Raw genomic sequence first — 26,020 nt, 5'->3', positions numbered from 1 at the left:
GAACTGATTCTCCATCTCTTCTGGGATTCATCTCCAGCCCAGAGGGGATCTGTCTGCCTTGACTCTCTCTGTGTGTTTTCATTACAGAGTCAGGACTTTTTCCTTCTACCTGGAGCATGTTACATTTAAAGCTAACATTAAAATCACACATCTTTCAGAAAATTGGATTCCCCAAGTTTAGTTGGGCCTAATGAACGAGAACTCCCCTACACCACGTTGTGTTGTGAGACCCATGCCCCCTGTCTCTCCACGGATTTTAAATACACCTCAGCAGGAGCAGCCCTTCGTGGCTTTGAACTGTTGTTTTAAAGGCCCTTTTATTGATCTCAGAAATCCTAGAAGTCACAGGGACCCCAACAAAGGGAAAAGGTAGTCTGAGTCAGACCTTTAGAGCTTTCCCTCTCTTAAAGCTTCTGTGTAATTAGTTGGTCCTGTGGGATGGAGCTTTTAGCATGTTCCATTAAAAAATAAAGCAAGGCATATGTTCTGTCAAAGCTTTGCAGCATCACATCCATTAGCAGTAACAAGTGTTAATCTTAACAAGGTCATAAATCTTCCTAGATAACTAAGTACTTCAATCTCCTCCTATAAATGCATTTGAGTAGGGATTTGGAGTGTGTAGCCTAAGGTAACCTTTACAGAATTCGTCTATCAAATTTCTGTGGTGTCAATTAAGGGACCACGTGGCTGTGATGTTGGGATATTGCAATGGGATCCATGCTCAGTGAAAGCAGTGATGAGGCTTGGTTTACCCAATACCATGTCCCAAGTCCACCCTGCCCGTCTGAATGGCCTCCCTCCATGGTCTCTCCAAGAACCAAAGACTTCCTTTGATCATCCCTCTGCCTCTTCTTCCTGACCCCTAAATATTGGGGAGACTCAGGGCTCAGTCCCCAGTCCTCTTCTCTTCCAGCCACACTTACTCCTATGTGTTGTCATCCAGCCTCCTGGCTTTAACTACTATCTACACATGGATAATTCTCACATGCGTATCTCCAGTCCCCACCTCTCCTTTGAACCCCAGGCTTACATACCCAACTACCTATCAGGTGCCTTAATTGTAATATGGCCACATCATCAAAATTAAAAATATTTGTGCTTCAAAGGACATCATGACAGGTGAAAAGACAACCCACAGAATAGGAAACAAATTTTCAAGTCCTATATCTGATTGAAACTTGTATTTATTAAAAATTATTATAGGGCTCCCCTGGTGGCGCAGTGGTTGAGAGTCCGCCTGCCGATGGAGGGGACACAGGTTCATGCCCTGGTCCGGGAAGATCCCACATGCCGCGGAGCGACTGGGCCCATGAGCTGTGGCCGCTGAGCCTGCGCGTCCGGAGCCTGTGCTCCACAATGGGAGAGGCCACAACAGTGAGGGGCCCGCGTACCGCAGGAAAAAAAAAATTATTATAACTCAATAGTAAAAGACAGATAACCCAATTTTGAAATGGGCAAAGGATCTGAATAGACATTTCTCCAAAGAAGATATACAATCAGCCAGTAAACACATGAAAAGATGCTCAGCATCATTAGCCAGCTGGGAAATGCAGATCAAAACCACAATGAGACATCACTTCACACCCACTAGGATGGCTAAAATCACAAAGCCAGTAATAAATATTGACAAGGAAGTGGAGGAATTAGAACCTTCATGTACTGCTGGTCAGCAAGAATGTAAAATTGTTCTTCGAACAGTTAAACATAAAGTTACCATGTGATCCAGCAATTCTACCCATGGGTACATACACAAGAACAGAAAACATATGGCCACACACTAAGTTGTACACAAATGTTCATAACAGCATTATTCATAATAGCCAAAAAGTAGAAACAGCCCAAATACCCATCAGCTGATGAGTGGATAAGTAAAATACAGTATATTTATGTAATGGAATATTATTCAGCAATAAAGAGAAATGAAGTACTGATACATGCTAAAACAGGGATGAATCTTGAAAATATTGTGCCAAGTGAAAGAAGCCAGTCACAAAGAACCACATGTCACATTACTCCATTTATATAAAATGTCCAGAATAGGCAAATCCATAGAGACAGAAAGTAGATGCTTGGTTGCCTAAGGCAGGGGGAAGGGGAAGGGTTGGCAGGTGCCAGCTAAGGAATGCAGGGTTTATTTGGGGGGTAATGAAAATGTCCTAAAATTCATTGTGGTGATGGACACAAAACTCTCACAGATATTCACAATATTCTAAAGGCCACTGACCTGTACACTTTAAACGGGTGAGTTGTATAATATGTGAATTGTATATCAATAAACCTGTTTTTAAAAAACTTCATTAATGGGCTTCCCTGGTGGCGCAGTGGTTGGGAGTCCGCCTGCCGATGCAGGGGACACGGGTTCGTGCCCCGGTCCGGGAGGATCCCGCGTGCCGCGGAGCGGCTGGGCCCGTGGGCCGTGGCTGCTGGGCCTGCGCGTCCAGAGCCTGTGCTCCACGGCGGGAGAGGCCACGGCAGTGAGAGGCCCGCTTACCGCAAAAAGAAAAAAAAAAAAAAACTTCATTAATGATCATGAAAAAAATTGTAATATGGCCAAATGAGGACTTTTGATTCCACCCCCCAAACTCCCTTCCCGCTGCCTACTAAGGAGATGGCACCAGCCTTCATCAGGTGTTCCAACCAAATGACGTGGGGTCATCCTTGACTTGCTTTCCCTTAGACCTAGAGAAAAATCCCAAATCAACTTCTTCTCACCACCCTTCACTCCTCCCACCTTCCTCCAATCCATGACTACCCCTTCCCTTGGCTACTGCCCTAGACTCTCAATCATTCTCTCAGCCTCCACTCTTGCCCCTGACAATTCAGCCATCCCCCAGCAGGCATAGTCTGCTTTTTAAAACATGTATCAGATCACGTTTCCTTGCTCAAAAATCCCCTGCATTTTTCCATCATATCTTGAACAAATCCAAACATGTTACAAGGTCTCTGCCCACCTTCCCAGCTCTCTCTCCCTCTCCCCTTCATGCACTCCAGAATCTTGCTATTCCTCAAACATTCCAACTTCACACCCTCCTCATGGTCTTTGTATGTGCTGCTTCTTCTGCCTGGTCTTTGTATGTGCTGCTTCCTCTGCCTGGAACATTCTTTCCATAAATCTTTGTGTGGTTCACTTTTCTTTTTTTTTGCATTACGCGGGCCTCTCACTGCTGTGGCCTCTCCCGTTGCAGAGCACAGGCTCCGGACGCGCAGGCTCAGCAGCCATGGCTCACGGGCCCAGCCACTCCACGGCATGTGGGATCTTCCTGGACCGGGGCATGAACCCGTGTCCCCTGCATCGGCAGGCGGACTCTCAACCACTGCGCCACCAGGGAAGCCCCATGTGGTTCACTTTTTCCCTGACTTAAATCTCTGCTCAGATGTCAACTCCTCGGGGAGACCTGCCTAAAGAAGCTTCTCACTTCACGCCCATGGCTCTCTGTCTCCTAACCCTGCTTTATTTTTTTATAGTGCTTACTACTATCTGAAATATCAATTGATTTGTTGACCTTTATTCTGTCTCCCCCCAGAGAATGCCACAAGAGTAGGATTTTCGTCTTCCTTGTTCACTGCCATATCTCTCTACCTAGAACAGTGCCTGGCACATTTTAGGAGCTCAATAAACCTTTGTTGAATGAATCAATGGATGTTCTCCCAGGAAGCAGCATAGAGAACTGACATTTCTCATTGACCATCATCAAGGCAACAGTAAGACTGCCATGTCCCACTGGCCCTCAGAGCTGCTCCACTGCTGACTCTATGGAGGGCAGCGGATTCCACAGAGGAAGAATGAGGAAGACTCCTTCTTAGTATCCAAGGCTGAGAAACTTTCCATCTCATATACTGCCCTCCAGTCCCCCTCCATAAGTCACTCTCCTTTGTCCAGACAGCCTTCCAACTACCTTCATATTTATGGGTGCACAACACATTTCCTTGTAAAACTGGAGAGAATAGAGGATAGTGCTGTTATGGATAGGATTGTGTCCCCCCAAAAAGATATGTTGAAGTCCTAATTCCCAGTGCCTATGAATGTGACCTTATTTGGAAATTGAGTCTTTACAGATGTCATCAGGTGAAGATGAGGTCATTAGTGGGTCCTAATTCAATGTGACTGGTGTCCTTATAGGAAGAGGAAAATGCCATGTGAAGACAGAGACGTAACAGATGTCAGCATGTGACAGGCAGACACTGAAGGGCTGCGAGCCAGAGAGTGCCTGGGGCCACCAGAAGCTGGAAGAGGCAGGGAAGGATCCTCCCCCTAGAGGCTTTGGAGAGAGCATGGACCTGCCAACACCTTGATTTCAGACTTCTAACCTCCAGAACTGAGAGAGACCAAATGTCTGTTATTTTTAAGCCTTCCGGTTTACAGTGCTTTGTAGCAGCCTTAGGAAACTAACACAAGTGCCAATTTGCTGACAGAGCCCAGGGAAGTGCAAAAACTCCCAAGTTTCCTTCACAAACCCAGCAAGCCCCAAACTCTCTAGAACTATGCACGCCTGGACCTGGGTGGGTATTTTCATTTCCTGAAATGCACATGCAATCGTAAAGAGGGGTAAATGAATATATTCACACCCATACCTCTGTTTCAATATGAATATAAGGATTCTACACACAAAAAATGTATTCCCTACTCCAATTACTACAATCAATTTCAGTGACATCCAGATTAGAGGGACCCATATTTTGTGAAGATAACTATTGTCCTTCTGTCTTGCAGCTTCAAAGACATTTTAGAACAAAGCTAGGTGTAAGTCCATAGGAAGACGTAGAAAAATCTGTACATAGACATATAGATAAAGGCATCTCATAATTCTTTTGGATGAAACTCTCCTAATCCATAAAATCAATAATCTGAGTTTTGAGTTTCTAAGGATAAGGACCAAGGTGTACATAATATCCAGGTTTTAAGTGTGATATAAGTACATGTCCATTCCTATAACCAGGGGAGAGCAGAAACCCTATCCTCTAACAGACCCTAGAAGCAGACCTTGCCCCAGCACTAACCAGAATGATAATGGCTCCATTTATTAAGTGTAACTAGGTGTGGGTTACTGAGCCAAGTGCTTTCTATGGATTTATTCCTCAAAGCAGCTCAATTAAGTAGGTGGGATTATTATACCCATTTTATAGATATGGAAACTGAGCCATTTGTCAAACGTGTGCCCGAGCAAAGCTTCAAACCCAGACAGTAGGACTGCAGAATCTGTGCACTTAACAGTTGAGCTATACCACTTCTCCTGGGCTAAAGCCTGTGGATTCAGTCTCCTCGTTGAGGTCTTGTGGGAGACTAATAATACATAGCAACCCTATCTCCTGCATGAGTTCTGACAAACTGAGAAATAAAAGAGTTAGCAGGAGGCCAAACATGGCCTTTATGAATATAGAGACAGTGTTGGGAGAGCACAGCCTCGTGTGAAAGCCAGAATGGACTGGCCATCTGCCTTCCCTCCAGGCTGGACCTTGGCACAGCCATCTGCTCTCACTGATCAGGGTGGAGAGAGAAAGTGAAAGAGAGCTCATTGAGAAATGAGGACCAGTGGCCATCTGACTCCTCTATAAAAGTGGAGAGAGTAGGGAGTATAGTAAAGGGTCAGGAGGGTCTAAGGAAAATCCCTCACTTGGAAACCAAAAGGTTGGGGAAGAAATAATCCCCTTGATCAACTCTCAAACTTTCCTCCATAAAGCCTCCTTCTATTGTCCCGTGGCCCTGAGCTGCCCACAAAGTTCTCACCAGCCTTCTTTTCCAGGACTGAAAATGAGCCTTTATTCCTGGTAGAAGGCCCATGTTCTCAACAGTGTTACCGTCACTCTGCAGGAAAATTAGGAGGAAGGCATCCTTTTGTACTTACGCTGAATTAGGGAAGATGGAGCATCCCTCACTAAAGAACCACATCAATGAGCCGGCCTGTTGACACAAAGCAATGAATATCTACTGGAGGAAATTCAGGCCGTGGGATACTATAGTGGGAGAGGTATTTTTGAACAGGGATAGCCTGCTCTAGGTACTTTAGGCAACAACCTATCACATCAGTTCCTGAGACTGGCTCTGCCCATCTACAATACATAAAACAGAAATGGTCATTTCCAATACTTTTAAGACTGCTTTCCAGAGTCACAGGCCATGAAAATTCTCCTCGCCAACAAAGTAACATTAAACTCTCCCACATCTCCCAGCAGTTCCCTGGGTCTCCTTCTAGTCAGCCCAGTTCATTTTATTACCTATTATCAGTAAGGATTCTATCTGCCTTCATATAACAGGAAAAACTCCCAAGTAATAACTTACATAAGAGACGTTTAAGACTCTCTCAGGCAAAAAAGAATATCCTAGAGTTGAGTGAACCAGGTTTAATTTAGTGGCTCTATGAAGTCCACAGGGAGCCAGGCTCTTCCCAGATCTCTGCTCCATCATTCCTAGAATGCAGTTCTTGTCCTCATGGTTCAGTATGGCTACTGGTACTCCAGCCATTATATCCACATTCCAGACAGCAAATATGGAAGAGAATAAGGAGAAGGGTATGCCTAGGAGCCCCATGTATCACTTCCACTCAAACTTGGGCAGAACCTAGTCACATGGTCACTCCCTATGTATCTGTTAGCTGCTGCAGCATAACAAACAACCACTAAATTTCAGTGGCATCCAACACTAAGCATTTACTCCCACACATCTGCAGGTTGGCGAGGATTCAGCTCATTCAGTCTCATTCAGGCATGTGTGCTTCAGGCTACAGTGGCTGAGCTGATCCCACTTCTCACAGCAGATCTGTGTGTCAGCTGAATGACTCTGTCCCACGTCTTTCATCTTCCTTGGACCACTGGGCTAGCCAGGACATGTCCTTCTCAAAGCACAAAGAGGAGGTGGAAACAGGCCAGGTCTCCTAAGGTCTAGACTCAAACCTGGAACACTGTCACTTCTGCTTACATGCTAGTAAAGTCAAGGGACAAGTACAATCTGTCCACAATGAGGACATAACCCGGATGTGATTCAGATTGGGGTGAGAACAAGTAGAGCCAGTAGTCCATCTACCATACCTGGCTGCAAGGGAACTAGGGAACGTCATGTTTTGAATGGGTGACAACAAGCCTAGCTAAAGTCAGAAATGTTACTGAGGAAGGCAAGAAAGAAGTTCAGAGAAATTCAGTCTCTATGGCACTCCCTCACATTGTTCCAGCTTTGCAAAATACCAATACCGGTCTAGTGCAAGTTCATCATCATTCTTACCCTTACCCCAAGACACAGGGTGTATAAGAAGCACTCATCGGAAAGCAGGAAAAGAGAAGGACCGCACACCGAGATTGTCACAAGCCTATGCTTAGCAGTGCTCTCCACTTTCAAGCAGGTAGGGCAGAGTGATTTTTTTTTTTTATTATGGTCTCTTCTCAAAACCCACAGCCAGGGCTTCCCTGGTGGCGCAGTGGTTGAGAGTCCGCCTGCTGATGCAGGGGACACGGGTTCGTGCCCCGGTCTGGGAACATCCCACATGCCGCGGAGCGGGTGGGCCCATGAGCCATGGCTGCTGGGCCTGTGCGTCCGGAGCCTGTGCTCCGCAATGGGAGAGGCCACAATGGTGAGAGGCCCGCATACCGAAAAAAAAAAAAAAAAAAAAACCCACAGCCAAGAAAGATCAAATTCATACAACCGTGGAAGGTAGCACCCAAAGCTCTCTCGGTGCATCTCTCCCCAACACCAGCATGGGATGCAGATGGCATGCAGTCTAGATGCAAATGGTACAAGTGAGTATCCCTCATAAATAACCACAGAATGCCTTAGCCTCCCCTTCCTGAGTGAGAGGAGAAAGCAGGAGGAACCAAGTAATGGGATAAGAATATCCAGGCTGTCCTGAGAATCCTGAGTCCCACCTCAAGGCCCCACCTGTCCCAGCATCTCCCCTGGACTCTGAGAATTTGCCAAGATCCAGAAACTAACATGGCAGCACCTGGCAGGGCAAGAGTCTCCAGGACCATGCTCCAGCCTCTGTCCCTATTGGCTCGTGTCATCTCCATGCTGATTGCTCACATTTTTAAATATAACCCCTGATGGCCCCAGTCACATCAGTCAGAAAGGAGATTACCTGTAAACAGACCCCTATGTTTCTAGGTTTATGACCTGGTGTCTTGGTGTTCCTTCTAACATTTTGAAAAGGCTGGTTTCTTGCCCAAACCAGTGTTCTTGCCCCAGGTCTCTCCCCACTTCCACCCATCCTTGACACTGTGACCAGGCCAATATTCCTAATGCACAGATCTGACTCTAACAGTAAATATCCAACATTTATCTGTGGTGTTAAATTTGCACATACAGATTTTAACTTAATGCTCATAGCAATTATGTGAGATGGGTATAAGTTTTCCAACTGTACCAGTAAGAAAACTGAGACTGTGCTAATAAGATATAGAGCTGGCACTTGAACTCAGGACAGTGCTTTGTCTCTGGCATCATGGATGCCTCTGCTGGGAAATATCTCTCCATGATTCAATAACCGTCCCTGGTAGCCTCTGAACTCTTCTTGTTGCCACTGAAGGCACCTGACTGTCAAGCCCTACACTCTATTTTCAGCCTTAGTTCTCACTTCCACAAGCATATGTGATACTTTCCAATTTCGCCCACCACTCTTCCTTGAAAGAGTCCTATCCTCATACCATCACTCACTTGCTTTCATCCACCTGGGAAGCTCATCCTAATACCTTCCTCATGGTCAAAACCCTCCCCATGTCCCTATCTCCTGAAGTCCTGTCTAATCCTCTCAGCCAGAAGGCATTTCTTCCTCTGCATCCCCTCAGTATGTTCTTGTCCTAAATCCTGTGGCCACACTTGGTACTTGCCACTGTGTGTCATGGCAACTTGTGTACCTGTCTTAAAGCCCCACTCACTCTGAGTAACCTGGAGGGAGAGACCAAGTCTTACTCGTGTTTTTCCTACATGTTGTAACACTGAGCTCTGTTCCTTGTACAGAGCCAGTACTGAGTATTTGCTCATTTGATTAAAAAATGTATTTATTACCTACTGTGTCACAAATTATTAGGTACTGGAACTATATTACCATCTTAACATAATTAAGACATTGAGTAGAGGGTAAAAGTAAATACATGAGTGAATGGATCAATAATGATGAAAATGTGATTGTTTCAATGCCGATCCACACTATATTCCAGATGTTATTTTCTCCTCATCCTACAAGCAACAGGAGAAGTTTTCTGCAAAAGGGAATGGGGCTGGGTTCAATGACTTACAATATGAAAATTCTCATAAAATTACAGATTACACTAAAAGGCAAGAAAGGAGCAGCCCAAACCACACACAGTCTCAGTTTATGCAGTAGACTGTGTAACTCAGAGAAGTAAATCCACTTTTGTCAAGTTGAGAAAGGCACTGGAGGAGCTTTCTCCTATAAAAGGCTCCTATGGTGAACCTTTCAGACAGCGACTACCCACCCTCCTTGCATTGCCTTGTAAATCCAGTTCCCACAAAACAGACTGTCATAGAAGAATCTGTGTATCAGAGATGCTGGAATAAATGACCTTGGACTTCTATGCAGCTGTGAGATTCTGAATGTCTGGTTCCAGGAGAGACATCTGGGGAGACGGAGGAAGGAGGCATGAACAAAAGCAGAGAACAAAGGGGCAGGAGTGAGCTCCTTAGGAAAATAGCCACAAAGTCCAGGGGGAGGAATAGTTGCCAAACAAATGAAAACAAGATGAAAGACTGGACGCAGGAAGCCAGGGGAGGTATCAGAGCAAACACTGTTAGCTCCTTCCAGACAGATCCTTGTACCCTCTTTAACAGCCCAGAGTAGATCAACCTGCTCCAGATGTGTGGGCGCTAAGCTTCCCACACTTCATCATCATCATCCCCATTTAGGGAAAGACTGTTTAAAGGGGTACATACATATATATACTCTACTACTATATATAAACTAGATAACCAACAAGGACCCACTGTATAGCACAGGGAACTGAACTCAACATTTTCTAATAACCTATAACGGAAAAGAATCTGAAAAAGAATATATATAAACATACACATTCGTATAACTGAATCACTTTGCTGTACACCTGAAACTAACACATCATTGTAAATCAACCATACTTCCATTAAAAAAAAAATAATATAGGGCTATAAAAACACAACAGCGCATTTCCAAGTGAAATTCCATGGTGTCTGGGCTCTACTTTGAAATACACCAAAGAAATAAAGTTTCATTTGAGACTGGGGAGAAGGATACATGAAATAAACTTGGACATGAGTTGATAATTGTTGAAACTGAGTGATATGGACATGGGAGTTCATTATTCCACACTCTCCACTTTTATATATGCTTGAGAATTTTCCAGAAAAAGTTAAAACACAACTGAGCAAATACATCACAGGAAGGAAATCAAGGATGACAAGCCAGCACCAAATTCTGATGCCATGGAGCATTCTTCTTTCAAGATGAGGTCTTCACTGAGTTTGGTATTTGAGGCTCCGTCTGCCTGCTGAAGCAGAGTATTATGGACAAGCCTGAGGGGATGGGTGGAAGTCTCCTTACCACAGGATGGACACCTATGCTCATGGCCTGGGGTTTGCAGCATCAGCTTCTGAGGGCATCTTTTTTCCCAGCAAGAGCTCATGCCCATAGCCTGCCCACGTGGCAGCTGAAGTTGGAGGTGGAATGCGAGTGTCTGTGTTTATTGGAGGAGGACAGGGTCAAGCTTCCGGGTTAACATGATCAGACAGGAGTGCCCAGCTGCCAGTCTCTACACATGACACCAGAGCTCAGGGCCCCTCTCTGGGCAGGGAATGTGCGGGCTCCACACACTTAAAAGGAGAGGAATGACATTTATTTATTTGCTTGTGTGTCGGTTTAATATGAGTAGTCTTTCTGCTAAGCTCTGTGTTCCATGAGCTCTGGGACTGTTTTATATTTTATTCAGTGTTGCCTGGGGTCCGACTCAGTGGGGGAGCAACGTAAATGTTTGCGGAAATGAAATAAAGTTGAATTGAAGACTGACAAAAATGGTCATTAAAACACACCCAAGGATTTAACTTGCCCAATCCTTCTGTTCAGATTCACCCAGATCCTCTCTCCCTCCCCCTCTCTCTCCTTCTCCAGGAGGGCTGATTAATAAATCAGCAAATAATAGTGTATTCCGATGGCTAAGAATATAACAATTTAATTGATATTTGTTTCTGCAGCAGTGCAATATCTCATTTTCCCAAGAAGGCAGTTTTCCATTTCTGTTCCAGGTTTCTCCCAACAAAACAGATCAATCTTGGGAATACCTGAAGGCCATTTGTTAAGAAAGAAAGAATGTGGGTAACGGGTTTGAAATAGACACAATTCTGTAATCATCAGGTTAAACACTGACATTTATTTAGGGTTTTGTGAACTCATACATTATTAGGATAAATTCTAATTTATATCAGTATATAATAGGCAAATATATAATACCATAAATTGCATTTGTACACATAAATACAAAATTTGAGGTAGGGCCTCAAGAATAATGACTTCTTAAATGAATAATGCACAGTATATAATATGTACTCTATAAGATATATATATGATGCATCATTTATAATGTAATATATTTTCTTCAAGTACAGTTAATGAAAAAATATAAGGACCTGATTAGGGAACATATCTTTATTCATAGGCGACAGGACCATGTAAGATGCCTGCATTTAGGACATTAGCCAAGTACACAATTTAAGAATAAACCTATTCCATGATAGGTCCATATAAAGTGCAAAAAAAGACCAAAAAAAATGAAAGAAAAAACAGTTCCTAGTCAGTTACTAGGTATCACCCTAACAATAAAATACACCTATAAGGCAAATGGTTACCTGAAGATGTATTTAATCCATAGCAGGCAAATCTAACCACTGCTTGCTCTTCAGAGGCGATGAATGCCCAATCTGAGAACACTTTCTCTTCCGCAGCAGGCTGCTCAGAGGTGACCCGAGCAGAGACCACAATTCAAAATTACTTGGCCTTTCTGTACAGTTGAAGCAAAATCCAGGAAAGACAGGAAGCTTCACTTTTGCAAATCCTAGGGTCACTTTGCAGAGAAATTAGTATCAAGATTAAATCACCCAAACCTTTGCTCCCAGCCTGGAGGTTTTCTGCATGATGCCTGGTATGAAACATAGGTAACGCTCATTCCATTCGTTGGCCTTGGTCTTTATTTCTCTGCAAGATAACCTACCACCCAGCCTGCCCTTGCTCGAGTCATCTGCCTCAAAGGAGTGTGTCACAGACCCAAATCCAAGTGCAGCAGCAGTATGATCTTGCCCTCACGCTTACTTTAAGCAATAGTTATTGTGCAAGTCTCTGAGAAGAGAATGATGACCGATAGCCAAGGGGAATAAAGAGGAAAGAAAAATATCTTACTTTTAGGCATGGGAAAACCATGCTGACAGGTTAAGGTTATCAGGAAGCACTGAGGCACATGTAGATAACAAAACTAGAACTTAATTAAAGGAAAACTCCACTCCAGTGCAACATTAGCAAAGACAACCCAAGTCTTATCCATTTCCGGGTCATTGTGTTCAGTGTCCTTTTAAAGTGCCGCTCACTGAAAAACAAGTTGATTCCATTTCTGACATATTAAAAACACCTTGGAAATTTCAAAGACGTTGAGGTCATCGAGATTTTGCATTGACCACAGATTTCATGCAATAAATAAATATAAAAGAAAAAGAGAAAAAAGACCAGACTGGACACATTTGTACATGGCAAACACACAGCCTTAAAGAGATTAAAAGTTACTAATATGCAAGACAAATATTTGCATAAGAAGCCACAACACCAATTGTTAAGACATATACATTTTTTTTCTCCTTTAAGGATATTACAGCGTTACTGTTGTTAACATATGGCTTTTTTTTTCTCTGGATGGGTTTCTGGCATTTGTTGGTATTAGGAAATAATCTCACAAGTGGAAAATACCCCGCCATTCTGCACAGTGAACCAATGAAAGTCTTTCCTCAGCAACTCGGTTTTTGCCTCAGTTTGAAGGGGAACTCTCAAGTGGCACTTTATGACAATGCTGCTCATTTTATTTTTATTCGTTCATTTTTTTCCCTTCCACTTGACTGTGCATTTTAATAGCGTGGAAACATCCATCTGGTCATATGCATCTCAGCTCTTAGCGTCCCAGCCAAGTCTAGGGGAGGTGCAGCGCGAGTAGATTGGTGATGACTAGAAACAGCTCAGATACTGAACACATCTCTGGCAAGGAAAGCCTCAAAAGTTAAACACGACTGTAGAAACTGGCAAAACTAAACTCACAAGGTAACTATTTCCAGATAAGCTTAGAACCTTCCACCTTTAAGGAAACTGTACATAAAACTTGAAAGTTGTAGGAAAAAGGAAAAACAAACAAACAAAAACCCAGCTGCTCAGGGAACAGGTCCTGGGTCTTAACTGGACAAATTGTAATGAATACAAATGTCGCTGCCCCCAAATGCAAAACACACTAGCTAGTGAGGCTGTCCCCATTCTGACAATTAAGTTAACTTGCAGTGCGTACAAAACAAATCTGGCAGCATCCATTAGTTTTTCCCCCTTTCTTTTAATCACAACAGCAATAATTAACAGAAACTGGGTTGGCATCCAGCATCAGACTCGAGTTTTAGCCAAGAGGCAAGAGAGGAAAGCCAAAAACCACTCATCCTGACACAAACATACCAGTCCTATGGGAGAATGCTTATTGATTTCAGCTCTCTTCTTCAACCTTCAAATTGGAAAGGCTGCAGAACATTTCCAAACCTAAGTTAGTCCTTCCTTCCTCTCCCACCTCATCAGATATCAACTGGAGAGGCTAATTTTTGGTACCACTATGCAGAATCTGCTACAGCAAAGGGAGCTTCTCTACAATATGGCTTTCTTGGGGAAACCAGTGTTAATGGCGGACAGGCCGCTATGGGACACACTGGGACAGGGGAAGCCACAACTCAGCTTCCTAAAGCTAAGTCTAGGGGAAGCTTAGGATTTAGTCTCTGTGATGGATTCTAGTAAGTTCTAGCTTTGGGAGGTAAGCAGAAGAAGAGAACGAGGAGGGGGAAGAACAAACATGCCCTGCAGACAAAAGAGATGAAAAACCTAAAGTTCAAAACCCATCTTTGTTTCCTTTTCTGAAGTTTCCACAGGCTACTCTTGAAAACCGGAGGTTCACGTCGGTGTTGGCAAATGACAACAATATTTGCCCCAGAAAAGGGAGAGCTCAGTAAGATGAGTTGAGATTTTCCTTTTTCCTTAACAAATGAAGTCATTTTTAAAAAAGTGTTATTTTAAGGTCTGTTGTTGGGTTTCATTACTGTCCAACAGGATGAAAATGTCACATCAATATACAAGATTTGAACTGAAAACTTTGCCTGAGACCCTGTTATATGAAGACAAACAAATAAGAAAATGATTGAAATGGTCTCCCCTAAGGAAACAATTTTAGGTTTAGATATTATCACTGTAAGGGGAAAAAAAAACCAAAACCCAGACTACGCTATCCTATACTCACCATCTCTACAGTGATTAATAAGATATTTATAAAGACAGAAAACACCACTACGAGTACACACTACGTGAACACGTATCACATTATAGAAATCTCATATATGTATGTTCAGGATACAAGAAGGTAATAAAGGTTACGGCTTCACCAACCTCTGCAGACATATGATTCGCTCTCATTAGAGTGTGGTTATGAGTACTGTGAATTGGGGACTCTTAAAATTGAATTAGCTAAATGTAGTCTTAAAAGCTATAGCTTTAATTAGCTCACTTGCTACTGACCTAACCTGTACTTATCAGAAATCTCTGTAAATACAGTGACCTAAAATGTACTACCAGTGCAGTGAATATTGTGGTTGCTTTCTCTTCAACTCTCCATTTCTTTGATTCTATGTCCACAATCGGCATTGACTGTGAATGAAAAAATGAAGAGCAAAAATCGAGACATTATGTTTTTTAAGAGTTTGTGTCTTATATATATAATATATAGACAGAACCAGGGTAAGTCTTGTTTTCCCAGAGGCTGAAAGACAAGGTAGCTACAGCTCATACAAAGACATTTAGAAGAGAAGAAACATGGAATGGTGACATTGAACCACAGTGCTAGACATCATGGAGAAACAAAAAGGGCACTCTGCTATGAATGTACAACTTTGGGCACAAATAATACGATGCAGAGGTGGAGGAAAGGATCCAAAGAATTCACAAATACAGTTATTCAAAAAAAAAAAAAGACAACTGAGGGGAGAGAACCAACTCTTCACTGAGATTTGCAATTTGCAGAGAGAAAGCATCTGAGTCCTTGGTACACTTGAGGCAGTTGGTCCAGATGAAGGAAACAGCCCCAATCATGAATGGAAATGGGAACTTCACCACCTCGGGGGTGTCCAAATCCACCGGCTCGTCTTACTCAAAACCATTTTCTGACCACTGCTGACCCTCCAAAGGTACCCAGTCCTGAACTTTGTGTGTCAGAATGAAATCACTACATTGCTCAGGTAAGTCCAAACTAACAGCCTGGTTATCCTGCCATTCTGCTGCATAAGCCTGACTGGCACCACCAGTGACAACCACAGAGGATGCTTCTCTATTGACCAATGCACGCACATCTACTTGTGACTTCACTGGAAAGCACTCCCCTAGTTGATTCGAGCCTGCGGGGTAAACCCCACCAGAAACTGACAGCATGGACACAGGCAAACCATTCTTCAAGTGGTCCATCTAGCTCCTGGCTACAGCATGCGACACTATGTCCTACTTTTCTAAGTCACCACTCGTGCACGGGTATGAACCGAGATGTGGGGAGAGAGAAGAAGAAAAATGGGAAGAAAGCTGGGGAAAACGCTAGGGGAAGGCAGAGAGGAGAAACGGAATCAAGTCTGGGCCGCCCCATGCCATTGGACTAGCACTGGGTACCCAGTTCCAAATCCTTCACTGGCAGTTTGAGTCCCAGGGAAGAGGTTCCCAAGGGGTCGATCATGTTCTTGTAACGCTCCCCACGGTGCTGAGCTAAGAAGGGGCCCCAGTCCGGCTGTGGCGAGCACACCAACTTCAGCCTCTGCAAAGAAGCCAAAGACACACAGGGTCACAGAAGCAAAGCACCCTCTTCCCCCAGGCACCACCCACCCATCCCCAAACTGCGTGTGACCACATTCGCCAGAACGCCTCCTGGAACCAAGAGGTCCCCCACCAAGAGAAGCAGTTAGGAAGATCAGCCCCATTAATTAACAAGGCCAGGGATGCAGTTAAGAGGAGACTTAGTTTAGTTCACTGGAAATTATTTACATCACCCTGCAAGCAATATTAGAGTTGCCCAGGGTTTGCCTTGCACAAGATTAATAGAGAATAAAGGGCCCAGATTTTAATTATACATTTTTTCCCTCCAAATGGAGAAGATCTACAAGCTGCTCTCTCCACTGCCAAATGCAGTCTGCAAAGGACATGTACTCACTTTTGTTCTGTAGCCTCAACAGTGAGTTGTTACATCAAAATAATTGGATTTTGTTTAGCATATTTCCCCAAAGTATATAAATGGCCGGGGAAAAAAACGCTCAACCACAAAGATACACTGCCAAGAGTGAGCAAAGATTTTAATTATCTGTTGACAAAAATATACGTTTCTGACTTGGTTCAGAAGTGTGGATTCTTGCAGGCAAGCTAAAAATAATGGGAATGTCTCTAATTCGTCAACTGAACCTTTCATGGAAAACATAATTTGACTGGAGCGTTTTCTAGAAAAAGGAAAGAAAACATATTTCTGACTACATAAGAGGGAACAAGTATGTGTTTATTACCTATTAAAGTGAAGCTGCTTCTTATAGCTGTTTTTGTGGGGGTTTTTTGGCGTTACGCGGGCCTCTCACAGTTGTGGCCTCTCCCATTGCGGAGCACAGGCTCCACACGCGCAGGCTCAGCGGCCATGGCTCACGGGCCCAGCCGCTCCGCGGCATGTGGGATCTTCCCGGACCGGGGCACGAACCCGTGTCCCCTGCATCGGCAGGCGGACTCTCAACCACTGCGCCACCAGGGAAGCCCTGTTAGTTTAATCTCCCCTTAATCATGAGTTTGCAACCTTTGTGTCCCGAAACAACCATAATAAATGTATATTGCTGACTCATCAGTTTAGAGGATTTCAGCCTAAGACAAAAGTAGCAGAGGCTAAAGCAGCTTCTGCTCAGAGGGAAAGAGATTTCTGGGTCAGTGGGTAGGAGGAGGTCCATCTGAGGCTCGGGCAAGCCATCCCTGGTGGTAAGGGGGCTGAGTCCATTTACCTTAAGGAGATAACAGACAATTTCCTGAGGATGGAAACTGGAACACTGCTTCAGTAAGAAGACTCCTGCATCTCCCTTTGTCAACTCTGCCTCCATCTTTAGTCCAATAAAAACAAAGGCCACCTCCTCATCGCGTGGATATTCGTGTAAGGCGTTTACTCACATGCTCTATTCCCATCGGCTTCTCCCCTCCCGAGGCTGTGAGAGATGCTCCGGGGCCCTCTCCTCCTCAATATGGCTGACCAAGAGCAAAACCCACCCAGCTGTTCTTCATTACCCTCATCAGCAGGTGTTTCTTTGCCTGGGTCTCATCCAATGCCTCTCAAGCTTGAATTTGCATCAGAATCACCTGGGGGCTCGTTAAACAAGGGACACCAGAGTCCTACTTCCCTGAGGGTCAAGTTCAGTGGGCAGAGTTGGAGCCCGGTCATTTGCATTTCCAACAAGCCCCCAGGTGGTGCTGATGTTGCTAGTCCCTGGGCCAGACCTTGAGCAGCACCAGTCTGGTCCTAAACGGCAGCCCTCTGGACCGCCAAGACAAGGCAGTGCTGATCTCTTCCTAACACGTCTGAGCTCATGATTTCTCATGAATAACAAAAGCCTGAGCACACTTCACTGGTGGCTCAGCAAGTGGCAATCCCCTTACCATCCTCTCTGGAGGGTGGGGAGTTTTTTGCATTAGAAATGGGAAATGGGTCCAGCAAGGGACTAACCGACAAAGACAACCAACATGCCTTATACCAGGCATGCCCTGGACCTTTCATTACATCCTTCGGGGAGGGTGACATTTTAATCAGCTTGGACCCCTCAGCCATGCCTAACACAGGCAAAGCAGGAAGGGGGGGTGATTTTAAACGTAATCGTAATAGGTGTTTGTGGGGAGGCACCTCGGACAGAGAGGAACGTCAGGAAAGGGGGAATCTGATGTGTGGTTAAAAACCAAACACTGGGATTTAAGCTCTGGATGAGGGGAGAGGAGGGGGAAGCACCAGGAGAGAGGAGGCACTCTGATCGTTTATCCCCCAGAGCCGTCACTGCTCCGAGGAAGAGCATAATAACAGCTTGGCCTGTGGGCTGGCTGAGTCCCTACATTAGAGGAGTAATACATAATAAAAATGGGTTTAATAGAAACGGTAGCAACTGTAACCACTTAATCACCATGTCTCCCCTTAGAATAAGTGCACCAAATCTTTTGTTTTTTTAAAGCACAGAGCTCTCAGAGCTTCTGCCCTGGGAGGGGACGGCAGGAGAGGGAGCTGATACAATTACCTCAATAAATCTGCCAGGAGCCAGATGCATTTTTATCACAAACATAATCGGGATCCAGATAACGGAGCAGGCGAGCATTAGCCATCCGAGCACCATGGACCAGTTAGGGTAGCGGTAAGAGCCATAGGTCATGGGCTCCCATTGGTAAAAGCTGAAGCAAAGGATAAACTGGGAAGAAAAGAGAAACACACGCGTTAGGGTGGGGATGTGAAGTATTCCTTCAACAGTCATGTACTGGACGCCTGCTGTGAGTTGGCTGCTTTTTTTGTCTATTATCTCATTTTACCCCAATAACAACCCTGAAAGGGAAGTATTATTACTTCATTTTCTAAATGAAGAAACTGGATTTCACAGAGATGAACGTGACATACACTGAGCCACTGATGCTGAATTTGCCATCCCATAAAAGCTGAGCAATGCATATGGGTGTCTGTACACACAGACTGGCTGAGAGGACGATTTTAAAGGCTATACACCGAGGTGACGGAGGGGTGGAGGCAGGAGAGGGGATGGTGGGTGTGTTTAAGGAGAGGGGTGTCTCTACTGTCTATAATGGATAATCAAGCTTTTGTCATAAGGAAAAAATCCATTAGATTAATGTGAAAAATGAATAAAATCTACTTTGCTTTCACCTTGAATGGGGAAGAGCCCATCTGCAGGAGCTGCCTCTAAAGCCGGCTGAGAGGTCCCCAAGCAGTGGCTGAGCAGGAAGTTTGGTCCTATAATCAGCTGTGGGACAAAGAGAGTGGAGGCCCAGCCCACCCCTCAACTGATGCAAGGTGAACGGGCCTCGTCAGCAACCCGTGAGCCGAGAGGCCGGGGACGGGCAGGCTAATCCCAGCTCTACCACTAGTTGGCTGAGGGACCTGTATGTCTCAGACTTCTCTGCTATATAACAGATCCACTTCACACCAGGTATACAACACAGGGATTTTTCTGGGAACAACAGTCTGGTATTTACTCAGGAGCCCCCCTCACTTTTTTTTTTTTTTTTTTTTCAGTACGCGGGCCTCTCACTGTTGTGGCCTCTCCCATTGCGGAGCACAGGCTCTGGACGCGCAGGCTCAGCAGCCATGGCTCACGGGCCCAGCCACTCCGCGGCATGTGGGATCTTCCCGGACCGGGGCACGAACCCGTGTCCCCTGCATCGGCAGGAGGACTCTCAACCACTGCGCCACCAGGGAAGCCCCCCCCCCTCACTTTTAAGAAAGGTGATGATGCGTCGTCTGCCTGTTTTCCCCCATCACCGCACACTTTGGCTGTTAACAGTGATGCGAACCCTCTGAAGTCTTGGTTAGTGCAGCTGAGGAGTAACAAGGCGACAGATATGCTGGAAAAAGAGGCACTGAAAAGGACAGAAGAGGGGTCCTAACGCTCTAGCTAAGCCTCTGTTGGGGGAGGGGGCACTGCCCTCAGAAAAATGAGTTCTTCCCGCCTATGGCGGCCTCCGCCTAGAGCAATGTACCTGCCTGAGTACTTCCCTCCTCCTCAGCTCCCTCATTCTATCTTAAGCAGTAAAAGAACTGCCTGAAAATGATTAGAGGGAATTATGTCAGGCAAGATCATATATGGAAGTGTTTTGCGGAAGTGTGAAGCATTAGACAAATGTAAGGCATCTGTATGATTGCTGTAAAGCCCAGGCTGCCGGGGCAAGTGATTATTTCAATGCAACAGCAGTTCAATATATGGATTCGAAGCAACATGAGACTGAAGGCAGTGGTTGAGAAAACTGCTCCTATACGAGATATCTACTCTAGGCCCCCTTTTAAATATTTACCCCTAGAGTTATAAGCTTTATTAACCAGTCTATTGGAAGTATAGCCTAATGTAATTATGGTAAATTGCTCCATTTCATTTACTATATAAATAGCAATACATCTGCTTATGTGTGTGCATAATTCAGTAACGTGATCTGCCTATGTATAAAATAATTGCATGCAGAATATTTATAGCTCTATAAATCCATGAAGGCACATAATGATCAATTTTATTTCAGGTTTGTTTGTTTGTTTGTTTGTTTGTTTTGCGGTACGCGGGACTCTCACTGTTGTGGCCTCTCCCATTGTGGAGCACAGGCTCCAGACACGCAGGCTCAGTGGCCATGGCTCACGGGCCTAGCTGCTCCGCGGCATGTGGGATCTTCCCGGACTGGGGCACGAACCCGTGTCCCCTGCAGGCGGACTCTCAACCACTGCACCACCAGGGAAGCCCCCTATTTCAGGGTTTTTGAAGTCATTTAAACCCATAATCTCAGCTCATTCTAGCCTACTACAAGATAGCCGTGTTACAGAAGGGCAAATGGCAAAAAAGAAGGGTTAGCCTTGGTCCTTTGATACCCATTTCCTATTACACAAATATCACATCAAATTTATCTGTACAAACTTGGTCTTGCCATCAATTTCCCTCTGCCAAGTCAGGTTTGACAAAAACCCTGCCCTCAGATGAACCTGGCCATGAGAAAGGATAATTTAGCCACCGAGCCAGGGACCTCTCCACAGGTTTCTGAGGTGAGTTTTATAATGGAAATCGAGTAAAGCACAGCACAGTTGAGGAACTTTCTCAAAAAAACACAGCAAGTCCCTAGAATCCCTTTCCCCTGACATTCTGCTCCTAGAGATTAGGATTATTTTAATCCAGAATTGGCCAAACTCCACTTGGAGATGAAAGCAACTAGGCTTTTAGAATTGTAGTAGAAATGTATTTAGAAATGTATTATCTTGAAGCCTAGGTAGCCTTGGATTCCATTCTTATTCTGCCCCCTGCAAGCTTTGTGGCCTTGGGCAAGCTCCTTAGCCTCTCCAAGCCTCAGCACAGGCAACTGTAAAATGGGGGAGGAATCACCCACCAATCAGAGTGGTTGGGAGCTTGAGAGACATAGTTAATAAAGCAGCTACCACAAGTCATCCTGCTGATTATTATTATGTGGTCTGCATCTGCAGAATATAATAAGATTCTCTGAAGCTTAATCTCTTCCAAGGCAGGAGGGAAAGGTCGGTAGAATCTGGAACAGATTCTAACTTTGATTCCACCCAAGAATAAATTGTGTGTAGTAGGAACTGAGGGACGTTGCAAAGCTCAGCAGAGATGGGGAACAGCAGGAAGCGGGTCTCCCGTCTTCCTCCCAGGAGATGGGTAATCCTCCATCCTTCACACACACTTCAGTCCTGGATTCAAGAAACTGAAAAATCTACCTTAGTCCTTTTCAACTCTCATGCGCCAAATCTGGTGGGACTTTTCAGACAAATGACAGCCTCTGAAATGTGAGTACAGATGTGGGCTTCTGTATGATGTCTTCCTGTCAATGCGGAGGGAGGTAAGCGCTGAATGGTTTTTCTGTCTAAACTTCTGTCTTTTCAGAAAGAAATTGAGATGTTTTGATTAAAATTCACTCTGTGACAGTTTTTTTTTTTTTTTTTTTTTTTTTTAAGGAAGATATATGTTTTCTCTACAATTTTACTGTCTTGTTTTCCTTTAAAGAAGCTGGTACAGTGTAGTAAAAGGGTCTTAATCTGGTTTCTAGTGCCACCTGCTGGGCCCAGAAGGAACTACAGCCAGCTTCCTGCAGCCTTTGCCCAGATGACACCTACAAGCCAGGGAGGAAGAGAGGGAAAGGCAAGGTCTCTGTCAATTACTGTGCTTGGAGAGTAGATGGAGGCAAAGCCAGGAGCTGGGGCACAATAAAGGAGGTGACAGGATATGCTTGTAAGTCCCTATGCAGATTTACTGGCACATGAAGGGCTCTGATCTTTAAGAAGATGAATGTCAGATGATCTCAAAATGTCATCATCACACTTGAGGATGATAAGATAGTCCTCAAAAGCAATAAAAATGAACAATAAAAGTCTAACTTCTGCTATACATATTAGTTGTAGAGTAGCTGTGTTGAGCAGTGTTTAGGATTAAGTGTTCTGGAGCCAGACTGCCTGGGTTTGAACCCAGGCTGTTGCTAATTATAGTTGTACAATCCTAGGCAAGTCACATAACCTCTGGGTGTCAGTTTCCCCGTCTGTAAAATGGAGATGATTATAATACCAACCCCTCAGAGCTGCTGTGAGGGAGAGATGAGGTGATACATATAAATCAGCAACCCCCAACATTTTTGGCACCAGGAACCAGTTTCACGGAGAGCAATTTTTCCACGGATGGGGGTGATGGTTCAGGCAGTAACACGAGCGATGGGGAGTAATGCGGAGCGGCAGATGAAGTTTCGCACATTCACCCACCGCTCACCTCCTGCTGTGTGGCCCGGTTCCTAACAGGCCACAGACCGCTACCAGTCCTTGGCCCAGGGGTTGGGAACCCCTGATATAAAGCACTGTGCACAGAGCGTGGACCCCAGTTAGCACATGGGAAATGGGATCACATGAAGCAGACTGATATAATGGGAAATGTTCCATAGGGATGCTCCAAACTGTGCATGCATCCTAGCTCTGCACCCAATCAGTCAAGCACCTTCAGGCAAGGTGCTTCACCTCTTCAAATCTGCATTTCCTCAGCTGAAAGACACGAGTAATACTCATCCTACTAGCCCCGCAGGCTCATCTGTATGTAGGCACAGGTCTTGTTCAACATAAAGCATCACATATGCATGCAAGGTGCTACCCACGCAATAAAGCACACGGTCCTTACAGTTAAAATGGTTGGAGTAACAAATGCCCAGCAGACTTTCCAGAAAATGTTTGGCTGGAATCCAATCATCATCTCGATATCTTCACAGAACCTCTGCAAGCCTGCAAAGAGACCAACGGAGATCAAGCATGAGGTGCCATGGCAGGGGACGGCGTGAGAGCCCCTCACTCGAGGGCCGTTGGCTGGGACGGCCCCATCCTGGTGTCAACGTGACCCCTATTTATGCAGGAAACAATCAGACAAATGACTCGCTGCCGGGGAGATTAAGGCAAATGGGACATTTAAATGGATAGTAAACACCCTCTGCAGTGATGTTCAAAGTGAGATGTCATCCCACCATGACATCTAAAAAGCTTCATCTCGGCCTGCCCCGGGAGTCTCCACACTGCCACAGCCTGGCATAGTCACCCATGCAGCTGCTTTTGGAGGTAGGCTCATGGGCTCAGCAACCAACTCTGACATAGCCAATTAAGACTGTGATCGGTAAGCACAGTGTGTTAGGAAAGTCTTGGGATTTTGAGGGAGACTCATTGTATGTGGCTTTTTACCCCTCACCCTCACAAGGACACTCTCCCATGAGTCAGTTCATCTCTGCTCTATGTAAGATGCTACAGGCAGGCAAGAACCAAAGTGAATGCCACGTGGCCATCACCCACTTTGTTGGAACTCAGAGGATTGTGATCTTCTTGGTTGCTGATCGACATAACTACGTAAAGTAAAAAGTAGACAAGAGAGTTATTCTCAGGACCCCACGTAACCGGCATCCACTCTCTGAAAGGAAAAGCGACAGAGGATGTTTGAGAACGGAACGGTTTCCTGTATTGTTTCCTGAGCTCATCAGAAGCATGGCTTTCTCAGAACTGCGGGATCGCTATGCTGAAGGCACTTGAAAGGGCCCCAAGTTCAAGCCCTTTCATAGTCGGCGGTTCTGACTGGTGGCCCCAAATCATGGGCCACCACAGGCAAGAACTGCACACTTTGAGCAGCTGAACTGACCATCTTTGGGTTAGTTGGTTTGTCTCCTTTCATGTCATCAAACACCTTCAAGCGAGTGGCCTCTGGACAGTAGACCCTCTGGGCATAAGTGAGGGGTGAGAACAAAAACAGAGACAAAGGTCAAAGATGAGGCCCTCAGAAACACACATGAGATCCTGCAAGCAGGCCTCAGTTCTTAAAAGATTCTAAAAATGGGGCTTCCCTGGTGGTGCAGTGGTTGAGAGTCCACCTGCCGATGCAGGGGACACGGGTTCGTGCCCCGGTCCGGGAAGATCCCACATGCCGCGGAGTGGCTGGGCCCGTGAGCCACGGCCACTGAGCCTGCGCGTCTGGAGCCTGTGCTCCGCAACGGGAGAGGCCACAACAGTGAGAGGCCCGCGTACTGCAAAAAACAAAAAAGATTCTAAAAATGTCTATTATCAGTATCAATCCTGTTACCAGGCTACTAAATCATCTCCAGGAGATGACGGTGCGCAGCTCACCTGGGGAAATCGATTTGACAGCGTTCAAGGTTAGACAGAGGAAGACATACAGATAGCCTCCTATGGGAGGAGGGGGGTGGCAGTAGAAGTGCTCAAGCTCCCCCAGAGGGGACCAAGAGCTGGACCCAGAGCTGTAGGAAGGGGTGGATGACGGGGGCCCAGTTGCAGCAAGAGGCAGTTTGATGCTGAAGAGCAGTGCTGGGACTGAAGGGGAGATGGCTTGGTTTCCAGAGTCAGCTCCAGCCCTGAAAGTCAGCTCTCCCCGTGGGCCTCCGCGAGGGCTCTGGACGACAGGCCTCTGCCTTCAACAGGTTCCAGGTCCCTTGACTGCTCTGCTTGTTCCACAAAGGTGGCCCCCCAGACGCAGCCCAGGGACACCAGCGGGGAGCCACCAGGCAAGCCTCCTGCCCCTTGCTCATTCCTGAGTCAGGCTGTCCAGTCCCTCCATCCTCTGGCTGCTCCAGCCCCCACCCAGCACAGCCCGCCCACGCCCTGACTCACTCCAGAGTCCCCACCTGAGTCCCTTACAGCTTCAGTGTCTACCTTCCCCTCCGGCCTTCATTCATATGGCTTCCTCTGCCTGCTCTATCCTTCCTGCTGGTCCAGATCCCTCTTCAAAGCTAACTCTTTTTTTTTTTTTTTTTTTTTGCGGTATGCGGGCCTCTCACTGTTGTGGCCTCTCCCGTTGCGGAGCACAGGCTCCGGACGCTCAGGCTCAGCGGCCATGGCTCACGGGCCCAGCTGCTCCACGGCATGTGGGATCTTCCCGGACCGGGGCACAAACCCGTATCCCCTGCATCGGCAGGCGGACTCTCAACCACTGCGCCACCAGGGAAGCCCCAAAGCTAACTCTTTTTATTTATTTATTTATTTTTTTTTATTGGAGTATAGCTGCTTTACCTTGTTGTGTTAGCTTCTGCTGTACAGCAAAGTGAATCAGCTAAACATATACATATACCCCTCGTTTTTGGATTTCCTTCCCATTTAGAAGGCTAACTCTTGATAGAGGACTTGACCTTGAGGCCTGGAGCATGTGCATGGAGACTTGCCTGCCGCATGACCTTGAACCTGGAGGGGTAAGAGAGCTCCAAAAGGGATCAGAGCAACTGTTTCTCACTGAATTAGCAGAAAAATAGCAGCAAAAAAAGCGGAAAAAAAAAAAAAGTGGTGAACTCATAGCAACTGTTCTAGATTCAAACCAACAGATTTGGTGCCCAGAAATGTGCCCACCACAACCTCCATATAACCAGCCAATCCTGAACTGTAAGTCAAGGACCTCCTTCAACCAACCGATCACTTTCACCCATGCAACTTTGTGGCTTTTGTCTTTATGAACCATACCCTTGCCCTTGGTCTGAGTATGATCTTCCAGGGGCTGCTCTCCCCACTGTGT

At 45.5% G+C, this 26,020-nt stretch overlaps 1 protein-coding gene across 1 annotated transcript in view; it reads right to left on the bottom strand.

Moving 5' to 3' along the window:
- Positions 1-15,882: 15,882 nt before the first annotated feature.
- Positions 15,883-26,020, bottom strand: part of SLC6A5 (solute carrier family 6 member 5) — a 54,735-nt gene continuing 44,597 nt past the window's right edge. Inside the window, exons 14-16 of the mRNA XM_060105218.1 lie at positions 23,150-23,250; positions 18,521-18,688; positions 15,883-16,038 (exon numbers count right to left, since the gene is read on the bottom strand). Coding sequence (XP_059961201.1) covers positions 15,883-16,038; positions 18,521-18,688; positions 23,150-23,250 — 425 coding nt within the window. The remainder of the gene's footprint in view (positions 16,039-18,520; positions 18,689-23,149; positions 23,251-26,020) is intronic.

Source organism: Mesoplodon densirostris, chromosome 7 (genome assembly GCF_025265405.1).
Source record: "Mesoplodon densirostris isolate mMesDen1 chromosome 7, mMesDen1 primary haplotype, whole genome shotgun sequence".
NCBI lineage: Eukaryota > Metazoa > Chordata > Mammalia > Artiodactyla > Ziphiidae > Mesoplodon > Mesoplodon densirostris.
Note: the sequence above shows the minus strand (reverse complement) of the source record. Positions and strands in the feature narration are given on the sequence as shown.